Source organism: Globicephala melas, chromosome 20 (assembly GCF_963455315.2).
Source record: "Globicephala melas chromosome 20, mGloMel1.2, whole genome shotgun sequence".
Classification (NCBI taxonomy): domain Eukaryota; kingdom Metazoa; phylum Chordata; class Mammalia; order Artiodactyla; family Delphinidae; genus Globicephala; species Globicephala melas.
This window is the reverse complement of record NC_083333.1, coordinates 33074284-33087495: the sequence shown is the minus strand read 5'-3', so window position 1 is coordinate 33087495 and position 13212 is coordinate 33074284. Positions and strand designations below refer to the sequence as shown.

The following is a 13212-nucleotide window of genomic DNA, read 5'->3' as shown; positions in this document are numbered from 1 at the left end:
AGGTGAGTGTGTGCTTAACTGGCCTAGTCCAGCGGAAGACTGACCACACAGGTTTAGGCAGAAGGAATGAAGGCTGCATGGAAGGAAGTAGTGGGGCAGGGAGGCCCCTGAGCATCTGAACCTCGCCAAGCCAAGGGATGAGGTGGACGCACTGGGCTGGAAGCTTCTGGGCCAACAGCAGAGGTGAGATGGAGCAGGGAGAGAGGTGGGCCCTGCACTGGGCCAGGACTGAATCTGGGGCCGGGGGAGCAGGCCCACTGCTAGACTTCTAGAAGGATGTGTTGAACCCAGAACATCCGGGGGCCCTTATATGTTCCTCAGAAAGTTCAACGTAGAATTACCATGTGAGCCAGTAATTCCACTCCTAGGTATAACTCAAAAGAATTGGAAACGGACTCAGATACTTGTACGCCAATGCTCATAACAAGAAGTGTTACTCATCTACAACAGCCGAGAGGTGGAAATAATCCAAGAGTCTGTGAACAGATGAATGAGTATACAAAGGTGGTCTGCCCACATAATGGGTATTATTCAGCCTTAAAAAGGAATGAAGTTCTGATAACATGCTACAACATGTATCAGAACTGTGTGAAAAAGTTTCTGGAGCAGGTATGTTAATATCGGAAAAAGTAGGTTTCAGAGCAAAGAATAGGTTAGATATAAAGGATCATTTCATAATGATAAAAGTGTCAACTAATCCAAAGGACATGAGAACCCGTGCTCCTATAACAGAGCTCCAAATTACACAAAGCGAAAGATCTGGAAGAAGAATCGGAATTCCCTGGCAGTCCAGTGATTAGGACTCCATGCTTCCGCTGCAGGGGGTGTGGGTTCAATCCCCGGTCGGGGAACTAAGATCCTGCACGCTGCATGGTGCAGCCCCCCCCAAAAAAAAAAATCAGGCAATCTACAATTACAGTTGGAGATTTCCAAAACCCTTCTCAATAACTGAACAAGTAGAAAATCAGTAAGGATGTGTAAGACTTGAGCAATACAATCAACCAACTGACATTTACAGACCGACCAGCCAACAGTAGCAGAATGTACATTCTTTTCAGATTCACATAGAACATCTACTAAGATGGTTCACATTCTGTGTCATAAAACCAGCCTCAATAAGTTGAAAAGAACTCAGCTTCTATAAAGTATTTTCTTTGACCATAATTGAATAAAATTAGAATCAATAGCAAAAAGATCTCTAGAATATCCTCAAATATTTAGAAACCAAATGACATACTTCCAATAACCCATGGGTTGAAGAAGAAATCAGAAGAGAAATCAGAAAGTATTTTGAACTGACTGAAAATGAAGACGGCATGCCAAAATTTGTAGTGTACAGCTAAAGCAGTGTAGGGGAAATACATAACAATAAAGGTCTATGTCAAAAAAGAAGAAATGTCTCAAATTAATGACTTCAAATTCTGCCTTAAACTAAACAAAGAAGAGCAAATGAAACCCAAACTAAGCAGAATAGAGGAAATAATACATATCAGAGTGAAAGTCAAATAGGAAACAGAAAAGCAGAAAATGAAATTAAAATCTTCTTTGAGAAGACCAGTAATTCATAAACCTTAAAACAGATTGAGCTGGGAAAAAAAATAGAAAAAACACAAATTACCAATAGTATCAGGAACGACAGAGGTGACATCACTAAGATTCTACATATATTAAAAGGCTAGTAAGGGAATGTTATGAACAACTTAATGCCAAACAATTGGACAACTTAGAAATGAACAAATCCCACACAAAACACAAAGTCAAGAAGATATAGGCAGGGCTTCCCTGGTGGCGCAGTGGTTGAGAGTCCGCCTGCCGATGTAGGGGACATGGGTTCGTGCCCCAGTCCGAGAAGATCCCACATGCGGTGGGGTGGCTGGGCCCGTTAGCCATGGCCGCTGAGCCTGCGCGTCCGGAGCCTGTGCTCCGCAACGGGAGAGGCCGCAACAGTGAGAGGCCCGCGTACCAGAAAAAAGAAAAGATCCCACGAGCCGCAGGTAAGACATGGCGCAGCTAAATAAATAAATATTTTTTTAAAAGCGCATTGAGATATCACACACGTATTTGCATGGCTAAAATTAGGCATACCAAGTGTTGGTGAGGATGTGGAGAAACGAACTTTTCTACGTTGCTGGTGGGAATGCAAAATGGTGGAACCACACGGGAAAACAGTTTGGCGATTTCTTTGAAAGGTTCAACACGCACCTACCATATGCCCCAGCCATTCCACTCCTAGGCATTTACCCGAGAGAAACAGAGCATATGTCCACACAAAGACTTGTCCGTGAATGCTTCCTGCAGCCTTATTTGGAATAGCCAAAAACTAGAAACAACAATCCTTCACAGGTGAATAGGCAGACAAATTGTGGTTCATTTCTGAAATGGAATACCACTCCACAATAAAAAGGAATGAACTACTGATACACACAGAAGCATGGATGAATCTCAAAATAATAATGCTGAGTGCAAGACACCAGACCAGAGAAGAGGACAGCTTTTCCTTGACTTACGATGGGATTATGACCAATAAACCCATCATAAATTGAAAATACCGTGACCTGAAAATGCACTTGCTACACCTAAACTACCGAACATCACAGCTGAGCCTCGCCCACCTCAAATGTGCTCAGAACACCAACATCAGTGGGCAGTGAGGCAAAATCACCTAACACAAGCTCTATTTTATAATAAAGTGTTGACTGTCTCACGTAACGGATTAAATACCATACTGACAGTGAAAATCAGAATGGTTGTCTGGGTCCAGGATGCTTGTTCACCCTCGTATCACGGGCTGACTGGGGACTGCGCTCGCTGCCGCTGCCCAGCATCACGGGAGAGGACCAGACTGCATATTGCTAGCTTGGAAAAGAGCAACGTTCAAAATTTGAAATATGGTTCCTACTGAATGTGTATTGCTTTCACACCATCATAAAGTAAAAAAAATCGTAAGTTGAACCATCATAAGTTGGGGACCATCTGTCTATGTAATATGACTCCATTTATACAAAGTTCTAGAAAGGAAAATTAATCTGCAACAGAAAATGGATCAGGGCTTCCCTGGTGGCGCAGTGGTTGGGAGTCTGCCTGCCAATGCGGGGGACACGGGTTCGTGCCCCGGTCTGGGAAGATCCCACATGCCGTGGAGCGGCTGGACCTGTGAGCCATGGTCGCTGAGCCTGCGCGTCCGGAGCCTGTGCTCTGCAATGGGAGAGGCCACAACAGTGAGAGGCCCATGTACAGCAAAAAAAAAAAAAAAAAAAAAAAAGAAAATGGATCAGTGTTTGCTAGGGATAGGAGGGGGGGAGGGGAGGGAGGACTTACAAAGGGGTAGAGGAAGCATGCGGGATAATAAATATTTCCATTATTTTGATTGTGGTAGTTTTACTGTTTACATACATGTAAAAACTTATTTCCTTGTCACCTTATGTGCAGTTTTAAACTGTTAATTATACCTCAATAAATCTGTTAAAAAGTTTATATATATATATACCAAATAAAAGTCACTTAGACACCTAACATAATAAGACACTTCTCTCATTCTAAGAGAAATACAAACGACAACCACACTGAGCTATCTCATACCTTACCCATCAGACAGGCACAAATTGAGAACACCGCCTACATCCTCTGATGGTGAGGCCGTGGGGAGACGGACTCATGCGCTGCTGGTGGCAATGCAAAAGAGCACAAATCCTCTGGAAGGAATTTGGCAATCTGCAGAAAGATTACCTATGCATTCCCACGTCTTGTAATTTATCCTAAATGTATATCTACAGCAATTTTTGTAAAAAACCAAACCACACATACACAAGCAGATTCATTGCAGCATTATTATTATTATTATTATTATTATTTGGCTGTGTTGGGTCTTCGTTCCCGCGCACAGGCCTTCTCTAGTTGTGGCGAGTGGGGGCTACTCTTTATTGAGGTGCATGGGCTTCTCACTGCGGTGGCTTCTCCCGTTGCGGAGCACAGGCTCCAGGCATGCGGGCTTCAGCAGTTGTGGCACGTGGGCTCAGTAGTTGTGGCTCACAGGCTCTAGAGTGCAGGCTCAGTAGTTGTGGTGCACGGGCTTAGTTGCTCCGTGGCACATGGGATCCTCCCAGAACAGGACTCGAACCCGTGTCCCCTGCATTGGCAGGCGACTCCCAACCACTGCGCCACCAGAGAAGTCCCTCATTGCAGCATTATTTGAAGTTGCAAAATATCAAGAGATCACTGACATGTCCATAAGAGGTGATTGACGTACTAAGCGACAGCCCATTCCCACGGAAAATAAGGAAGACTGCTGTGATATTCAAGACACAGTATTGGGCTTCCCTGGTGGCGCAGTGGTTGAGAGTCCACCTGCCGATGCAGGGGACACGGGTTCGTGCCCCGGTCCAGGAAGATCCCACATGCCGCAGAGTGGCTGGGCCCGTGAGCCATGGCCGCTGAGCCTGCGCGTCCTGAACCTGTGCTCTGCAACAGGAGAGGCCACAACAGTGAGAGGCCCGCGTACCGCAAAAAAAAAAAAAAAAAAAAAATTTCTGGCTGGACTATTGCTTGCTCCAACCATTATCATGGCCTCAGGCAGCTGAGATACAGGCCTCTACCCAGTTATTTGCTACTGTGATTGCAATTGTTCTTTGGGGCTTTCCCCCTCCCCCAATCAAGCCAGCTCTCTCCAGTGTCTGTAGGAACTTGAGGTCCTCAAGGCCTACCTGGCTCTGGTGGAACTACCATGGGGAGGGAGGAAATAAAAGTAGTTCAATACTAAAACTCCACAGACTCCCATTGTTCTTCTTACAGATGTTCAGTACTTTTTTTTTAATAAGTGCTTTTCAAATATTGTATGCCTTTGGTCAACTTCCAGAGTCCTGGAATGGTTGCTTTTAACAGTTCTGCCCAGTTTTATCACTGCTTTTTGGGGATGAGATTTGGTGAGCTCCTCAATCTGCTATTCCAGAAATCCCACCCACATACATAAATATAAATTTTCTAGTAGCCACATTGAGAAAGATAAAAAGATAAAATTATTTTCAATAATGTATTTAACCTAATATAAAAATATTATTTCAACATGTCATCAATATTCTTTAAATTATGAATTCTTTTACTTTTTTTGTTTCCCACTAAATCTTTGAAAACTGGTGTGTCTTTTTACTGTTACAGCACGTCTTAATTCAGACCAGTCACATTCGAGCACTCAAGATATGACAGCTGGCTGCCATATTGGACACACAAGGATGGATATTTGATATTAGGAAATTGTTATTTTTCAGGTGTGTTAATGATATTGTGGTTGTTTCTCTAAAAACTCCTGTCCTTTGGGTATGTTGAAATCCTTAAGGATGAAATGATACAATGAAACTTGGTTCTGCCAGAGGAAAAATTTTCCCTCTTCCCTTTTGGGACTGTACTTGGAGGTCCTGAAAATTAATTGACAAAAGACAGGTGAACAGGAAGAAAGCAAAGTGTATTCACACCCTCTGGCGGGTACAGAAGACGTGCACGCAGTAATCAGAGGTAGGGGTTTCTGTACCTAAGGTAATAGGAGAAAGGGAGGGAGGGGAAAGAGAAGACCAATCGGTTTCTTTAGGAAAGAGAAGAGAGTGCTTAGGGGAACAAGCAGGAGGTAAGTTTGTGATCATATTTTCTAAGCAGGTGACTCGCACGTCTTGGGTTTAAAACGAAGAATTCTGTGGGTCTGGGCAGCCGAGCGTCGCACTATGGGGGGCAGGAAGTTCGCGCAGTGTTTGCCTTCCGCGATAAAACGGCGATTTCGATCCTTCGAAGGTTTCTATGAGGTTCCGCGCGCGGGGCCGAGGCGAGGACTTTAGCTCCGAGCTCCTCTGCGGGGAAAGGCGGGAGCTCAAGCCGGGCGATACCCGCCGCGAGCGAGGGGTGACTCTCGGCGCTCCCTGCCCGGCCCGCCACCCGCGAACCCGCCCCACCGCGCCGGGCGGAGCCAACCTCCGCCCTGCGACCCCCGACCCCGCGTACCGCCCCTCCGCCGCCGGGAGCGGTTTCCCGGGGACGCATTTCTCGCCGCACCGCGGGCTGCCCGGACCTCCCTGGCGGAGCACCTTCCGGCGGACCCAGCGCGGAGCTCTGAGCTCGGCTGCGGTCCGGCGGCAACCCAGGTGTGGCGGCCTCAGGACGCGGTGCGAGCACAGGAGCCGCACCCCGCGGGACCCCGGCCTCACCCCCGGAGCTCCAGGCCGCCCCGCCTCGCCCCCGGCTCCGAAGGGCGTAGCTGCGTCGGGAGGAGCCTCAGCCTGGCTCGGGCGCTCAGGTGGCCCGGGTCCGCCCAAGTAGGTTCCCTGCGGATTTGACCCGCGGTTCTCGGGTTCCCGGGGCTCTTCCTTCGGGTGGGGGTGGAGGATGCCCCGCTGGGCAACACACTGGCGACCTAGGTGATTTTTACATGTAACTTAACAATTTCCGAAATTCTCAAACCCACAGCTGGGCACTTAGGCAGTTGTTAAGCTGATGACCATGCTTAATAATTCCCAAACTAGGTACAGGAGGTGAGTGTTCTCTGAAAGTAAGCCTCCCTCATAGTCCGTTCTCCGGTGTTTCGGATTGTAATCGTTTCTCGGCTACCACCTGTTAAGCCCCTGTAGGGAACGATGGCTCCTATAAGGCTGGCCGGGCATAGGTAAGATAAGACAGAGGGGAAAGTACTCTTAGTGCTTTTATAAACCTGGCACCCAGAGGAGAGCACAGAGTGTCCAGGTGACTGCCCTGAGCCCCTTGGTGGGCAGGGAGGGCAGGCATTTTGCAGGCTTCCAGGAGTGTCGCCACTGGATGGTCCTGCTTTGGTGGGGGTCCCCGAGTCTTCTGGGTCGTAGCTGCCTTTTAGGGTAGCCTCCTCTGGGCTAGGCACTGACAGGATGTACTGTTCCATTTACTCTTCACGCCAGTCCTGCCAGGCAGACATCTTAATCCCGCTAAGAAGTAAGGGGTTAAAGCTCAGAGAGGTTGAGTGACCTGACCAAGGTTTCCACTGGAAGGCAACCGGCACTGGGGCTTCAGTTCCTGGCCTGCACCAGCTGACATCCTTAGTGTCCACATTTGTGACCATCGGGCAGCACTGGAGCGGCCTCGAGGAGGGTCGGCTCCTACACCTGCGCTCCGTTGGCCGCGGCTGAGCCCCTGGTCTTACCCCTCAGTGTGGAGACGATGCCAAAGCTGCAGGGCTTCGAGTTCTGGAGCTGTACCCTGGGGGGGGCCCGCCACGTGGTGGCCCCCATGGTGGACCAAAGCGAGCTGGCCTGGAGGCTGCTGAGCCGCCGCCACGGGGCCCAGCTGTGCTACACACCCATGCTGCACGCCCAGGTCTTCATTCGAGATGCCAACTACCGCAAGGAGAACCTGTACTGCGACGTGTGCCCCGAGGACCGGCCTCTCATTGTGCAGGTGGGCAGCCCAGCCCAGAATGCTGGCCGAGCACCTCTCCCTGGGCCTTTCCGGAAAAGGCTTCATGAGATCGGAGTGGGGGGGGTGGGCCAGTTCTCCCAGAGATTGACCTCTTCCTGGGAGCTGCCTCAGGCTTTTGGTGAACGGACGACCTGGGTGCGATGGAAGATTCGCAGCCCCCTCCCCAGCATCACCCCTAGTGCTCCCTCTTTATCAGAACAGTTAGAGAGAATGGCTCTGCTCTTCACAAAGTCAGTGATACTGGCTTTCTGCTACAACTGGGAGAATTGTGTGAATTCGTAACTCGGTCTCGTGGTGGCATGGGAACGCATCCCAGCTTGGTTAAATTGTAAACATCTAAGATAGGATGCCATCCTGTGGTCATCCCCTCGGGCAACACCCCCACTGGTCACCTATGAACCCGTGTGGGACTGGCTTGGGCTCATGGTAACTTTCATGTCTCTTTCAGTTCTGTGCCAATGACCCGGAGGTGTTTGTCCAGGCAGCTCTCCTGGCTCAGGACTACTGCGATGCCATCGACCTGAATTTGGGCTGCCCGCAGATGATAGCCAAGCGAGGTGAGTTCCTGTTCTGGGGTTCTGTGTCATTGCACAAGCTTTTGGCTGGGGTGGACTCCAAGCCCAGAGGTGCCCAGTGTGGCTGAGCTGGCCAGGGGCCTGGCCCTGCCTCTGATGGCAGCAGCTCAGGCAGCCACCGGCCCTTTCTTTGCTCCTCTTTCTGGAGAGCGGCCCTTCTCAGGCACTGAGGGCGGGGGACAGGGTTCAGCTGGCTGTCAGGGGCTCACCACGTCCTGGGAAGTTGTTGGGCTCCCTCTGGATAAATGTGTTTTGCTGAAAAGTCCCCACCACGCCCTCGTGCTGCCTGAGGGACCAGTGGCTGCTGCCCTGGCATTTCAGCCTTTCTCCCTCACTGTGCCTGAGGAGTTGCTGGCTGGTCAGAGACCGTGTGGGGTGGGCATTCCATTCAGCACCCTTGAGCTCAGGCCGCCGGGCTAATAGAACCTGGCCAGGCAGCTCGAGGCCCATGTCACTCGAGAGGGGGTTGCAGAGGGCATGCTTGTTCTTCGCAGGTCACTATGGCGCCTTCCTGCAGGAGGAGTGGGACCTCCTCCAAAGGATGAGTGAGTTGGCCACACACTACCTGCGGGGACTTGGGGCCACGTTGTGGTTGGGTGGCAGGCCTGAGACAGCCTGGCAGGGTTCAGGAGAGGACAGTGGCTGGCAGAGTCCTGTTGGCTGTGGCAACCCCCGCGCCTTTCCACTGTAGAAGGTGGCTGTGAAGTCGCCTGTCCCGCTCCTGCTGTCCCCCCGTCGAACCAGATAGTAGGTGCTGGAGGGCGGCATCCTCGCCCACCCAGTCCTGGCCTCTCCAATGCCCTAGGGTCAGAGGTGCAGCTCTCAGCTGCCATCGAGAGGGAGCCAGCGCGGGGCATCTGCAGGGCCTTTGCTCCTTTGGGGGCTCAGCCATGGGTCCCCACACCCTGCCTGAAGGTGGCACCACAGCTCTCTCAGGAGCTGACTCTGCCTTTCCCTAGTTCTGCTAGCCCACGAAAAACTTTCTGTCCCTGTCACATGCAAGATCCGTGTCTTCCCAGAGATTGACAAGACCGTAAGGTACGCCCAGATGCTGGAAAAGGCTGGCTGCCAGGTGAGGGCTATGGGCTCCCGGGGCCCTGCACTGTTCCCCCGCCTCCAGGAGTGCCCCTTGAGGGTTTACCCTCTGGGGTGGGCAGGAATCAGTGACCTTTAGGTGAGGCCTGATGAGGGGAGGGGAGCCCCATGCTTGGGCCCAGGAGGCCAGTATTGTGCAGGGGGAGGTGCTGGGCCTCAACCACCTTCTTCCCACCCACCCCCCACCAGCCCTGGGGTCAGGCTGGTGCCTGTTCCTCCCTCACACCTTTGGCCTTGGGCAGCGGGGGTGCTGCCACTACAGAGAGGACTGGCCCTTGAAAGGGTCTGGGCCTCTCACCTCCACATCCTGGGTGGCGTAGTAGGCTGGCTCTGACGTGCAAGCCCCAGGCAGCACCCCCAGGGTGTCAGCTGGCCTCAAGTGCAGCACTGAGTGAGCGAGGCACAGGGCGGCCTTTCCTCTGCTCTGCATGGGAAGTTGATACCCTAAAAGCCGAAGGCAGAGGGTCCCCTGGAGTTGGTTTGGGGGCCGCAGTTGAGAGTGGGGCCGAGCCAGGTGCTGCTGTGTCCTAGTTGCTGACTGTCCACGGGCGCACCAAGGAGCAGAAGGGGCCCTTGTCGGGCACCGCGTCCTGGGAGCACATCAAGGCTGTGCGGTGAGTGGACACGGGGTGAACCCAGGGCAGGGAGACAGCCCAGCCCCAAGGCAAGGCCCTCAGCCCTTTGGGCACCAGGAGGGGTGCTGGGCCTGGGGGTGAACAGCACAGTGGGAAGATGGAGTTTGGGGGCCTGGCCCTCCCCCCAGGGTTGTGGGGGGAAACAGCATCCTTCTGAGCATCTGCCCATCCTGTTCCCCAACAGGAAGGCAGTGGCCATCCCCGTGTTTGCCAATGGGAACATCCAGTGCCTGCGGGACGTGGAACGCTGCATCCAGGACACGGGGGTGCAAGGGGTCATGAGTGCAGGTGAGGCTGTGCCCTTGCCCACAGCTGGGCCACCACTGGCAGATGCTGGAGGGGCCTGTTTGCATCATGGCACCATTGGCCCAGCTGCAGAGCCTTAGGCTTCACGCTGTCATCCCTGAAGTCTCCATCTGCCTGATGGGCCAGCCTTGCCCTTGCAGTGGCGAGGCACGGGGGCCCCTGAGCCTTGCATTGCCTTCCTCCTGCAGAGGGAAACCTGCACAACCCTGCCCTGTTCGAGGGCCGCAGTCCTGCCGTGTGGGAGCTGGCCGAGGAGTACCTGGACATCGTGCGGCAGCACCCCTGCCCTCTGTCCTACGTCCGGGCCCACCTCTTTAAGCTGTGGCACCACACGTGAGTTGCCCCCCCAGGGCAAACGCTGTCTGGTCTGAGGCCTGCCTGGAACATTGGGGTTTGTTTGTTTTTTTCTTAAATTTTTTTTAAAATTTATTTTATTTATTTATTTTTGGCTGCATGGGTCTTCATTGCTGCATGTGGGCTTTCTCTAGTTGCGGCGAGCGGGGGCTATGCTTTGTTGAGGTGCGCAGGCTTCTCATTGTGGTGGCTTCTCGTTGCGGAGCACAGGCTCTAGGCGCGCGGGCTTCAGTAGTTGTGGCACGCAGGTTCAGTAGTTGTGGCTCGCGGGCTCTAGAGCGCAGGCTCAGTAGTTGTGGCGTATGGGCTTAGTTGCTGCGCGGCATGTGGGATATTCCCACGCCAGGGCTCAAACCCTTGTCCCCTGCATTGGCAGGATTCTTAACCACTGTGCCACCAGGGAAGCCCTGCATTGGGGTTTTTAAGACGAGCTCTCCACAGACATTTACAAAACCACCTGCCACCGAGTCTGGGAGGGCCGCGGTGACATGGTGAGGTTGGGTGGGAGGAAAGACCGTGCTCCTCTGTGCCCAGGGCTCAGGGTTGGTGGTTGGGAGCTGGGTGCTGGGTTGGCTCTGTGATGGGGCGTCTGCATCAGGCTGCAGGTGCATCAGCAGCTTCGAGAGGAGCTCGCCAAAGTGAAGACCCTGGAGGGCATTGCCGCAGTGAGCCAGGAGCTGAAGCTGCGGTGTCAGGTAGGTGCTGGGCTAATGTGTAGTGGGAAAGAGGCTTGGGCCTTGGGCCTCTAACCGAGGGCCCTCTGGGCTTTTGCAGGAGGATATATCCAGGCAGAAGGAGGGAGAGAAGCCTTCAGGCGGCTTGCCTTTCTTCCACTGGATCTGCCAGCCCTACTTCCGGCCAGGGTGAGCCTCCCGCATGTGGGCTGGCAGGGGGGTGGGGGGGTGCGAGAGGGTTACATGGAGGAGGGGGCTGTTCTGCCTGCTGCCCCCCTTGGCTGGGGTGCTTCATCCCTCAGGGGCCAGGGGCCTCCTCCTTGTCAGCCTATGTTTAGGTTTTAAATGGCTTTTTTCATAAGATGCTTCTCTAAGCTCCTCTGATCCTGAGTGGGTTTGCCCTGGGGTCAAGAGGTTGACCCTCCCTAGCTTCCTCTGGCTTTTCTGAGGTGAGGCTAGGCTGTCATCTGTAGCCACAGCCCCGCCCAGGACTCAGTGGCTCAGACACTGGTGTCCCAGCCTCTGTGCCGGCTGCTGGGGCCTCAGTGGAGTTGCACACATCCTCACCCGGGGACTGCAGCTGGCGGGCTGCCTCTCATGAGTGTCCCTCAGCTCCGCCCGCTGATTCTCCCTTTCAGGCCCAGGGACGGGAGCAGGGAGAGCGGGGGTGCCCGTAGCAAGCGGGCCCTGGAGGAGGAGGAGGGCAGTACAGACGTCTTGTCCAAGAACAAGCAGAAGAAGAAACTGAGGAACCCCCATAAGACCTTCGACCCCTCGCTGAAGCGTAAGATGCTCCCACCACTGGAGCCCTGGGAGGTGGCCAGCCCCTGCCCTGGGTCCCCCAGGGTCAGGTGGCTCTGCTGCTTCCTAAGCCATGGGGAGTCCACCAGGGAGGGCCCTGTGACCCTTCCATGTGCCCCCAAGGAGACTGGCGGGTCCCACGAGGCCACAGCCAGTCAGCCTCCCTGCCTGCTGCGGTCCCTGAGCTGCTGCCCTGAGGCAGCTGGAGAGGAAGGGAGTGGGGCCTGGGGCGGCTTTCCCAAGAAGGACCTTCAAGTGGGAGGTGGTGGGCATGGAGCCCGTGCACCTCGGGCAGATGGGATGAGGTTTCCCGGCGCAATCGTGAGTACTACGTCCTCTGCCCTCTGCAAGCCACCTGGCCTGGCCAGCCGCAGGGAGCAGGGATACCTGCCAGGGGCCACATGTAGGAGATGGCTGTGGTGGGTGGGCTCACCTAGTTCAACCAGCACCTCCTTTTGCTCTTTTCCCAGCAAAATATGCAAAGTGTGATCAGTGTGGAAACCCAAAGGTGAGTCTGTCCTTCTAGCCACACCGCCCAGGGTAGAGCTCAGCCCCGGGAGGGGTGGGGACCTGCGCAAGAGGTCCTCTCCCTGTCTGTTTTGGGGGCAGCCTGGGCACAGCCCAAGGTGGGTGGCTTCTGTCGTGTAAGGGGCTCTGCCTATCTTCAGGAGAGCCCCACCTGTGCTCGGGGCCCACTCACTCAGGCTGCAGCCCGGCCAGGGGAGGAGCATTAGCCCCAGGCTCACACACTTTCCTATGTCCAGGGCAACAGATGTGTGTTTAACCTGTGCCGGGGCTGCTGCAAGAAGCGAGCTTTCAAAGAGACGGCTGACTGTCCAGGTGAGGTGCGCCCGCTGCCACCAGGCGCCCGCCCCCACTGTAGTGGGCAGTGGACCCTCAGCCTCCTGAGCCCCATTTCCCTCTCTTGTCCCTCTGCCAGGTCATGGACTGCTTTTTAAAACCAAACTGGAGAAGTCTCTGGCCTGGAAGGGGGCCCAGCCGCGGCTGCAGGAACCACAGCAGGCCAGGCCTGGAGAACCAGGTGGCTTCCCAGAGGTCATGGGCAGTGCCCTGGCCTGAAGGGCAGCTGCAGCCCCATGTGCCACCCCCCAGGCCCGCTGCTGAAGCCTTGAAACGTCCCACTTAAGGAAACTCCTTTACTCAGGGAACCTCCTGCTACTTCACACGGAAGGACAAGCTGGTCTTCCCTTCAGCCCACGCTGGGGGCCCAGAGATGCTGCACCAGGGAGCAGGCTCCCAGGCTGGACCTGCCCCGTCCTCACAGCCCACGTGTGTTCAAGATGAACAATAAATCATTTCAAAGACACGACGTTCCCACTCAGGTTCTTT

General features: G+C 53.9%; 1 protein-coding gene across 7 annotated transcripts; it reads left to right on the top strand.

Annotated features, from left to right (window-relative positions):
- Positions 1-6022: 6022 nt before the first annotated feature.
- DUS1L (dihydrouridine synthase 1 like) lies at positions 6023-13209 on the top strand. 7 transcript variants are annotated; one of them, XM_060290128.2, is made up of 15 exons: positions 6027-6293; positions 7155-7401; positions 7871-7979; positions 8492-8542; positions 8957-9069; positions 9624-9706; positions 9912-10015; positions 10222-10366; positions 10986-11082; positions 11162-11250; positions 11700-11845; positions 12333-12370; positions 12627-12702; positions 12803-12904; positions 13028-13209. In XM_060290128.2, exons 2-15 carry the CDS (start codon positions 7165-7167, stop codon positions 13165-13167), a joined length of 1530 nt encoding a protein of 509 aa, XP_060146111.1. In that variant the 5' UTR covers positions 6027-6293; positions 7155-7164; the 3' UTR covers positions 13168-13209. The 7 variants fall into 7 exon arrangements, 2 of the variants coding, with proteins under 2 accessions (XP_060146111.1, XP_030699231.1); XM_030843371.3 differs by having other exon boundaries at positions 6032-6293; positions 12803-13162; XR_009560250.1 differs by lacking the exon at positions 13028-13209 and having other exon boundaries at positions 6024-6293; positions 11700-12370; positions 12803-12865.
- The last annotated feature ends 3 nt before the right edge of the window (positions 13210-13212 follow it).

Coding starts and splice junctions, on each gene's coding strand:
- DUS1L (XM_060290128.2), top strand. CDS start 7,165: ATGCCAAAGCTGCAGGGCTTCGAGTTCTGGAGCTGTACCCTGGGGGGG. Junction 10,367..10,985: donor TTTAAGCTGTGGCACCACAC/GTGAGTTGCCCC, acceptor CGTCTGCATCAG/GCTGCAGGTGCATCAGCAGC. Junction 11,083..11,161: donor AGCTGAAGCTGCGGTGTCAG/GTAGGTGCTGGG, acceptor GGGCTTTTGCAG/GAGGATATATCCAGGCAGAA.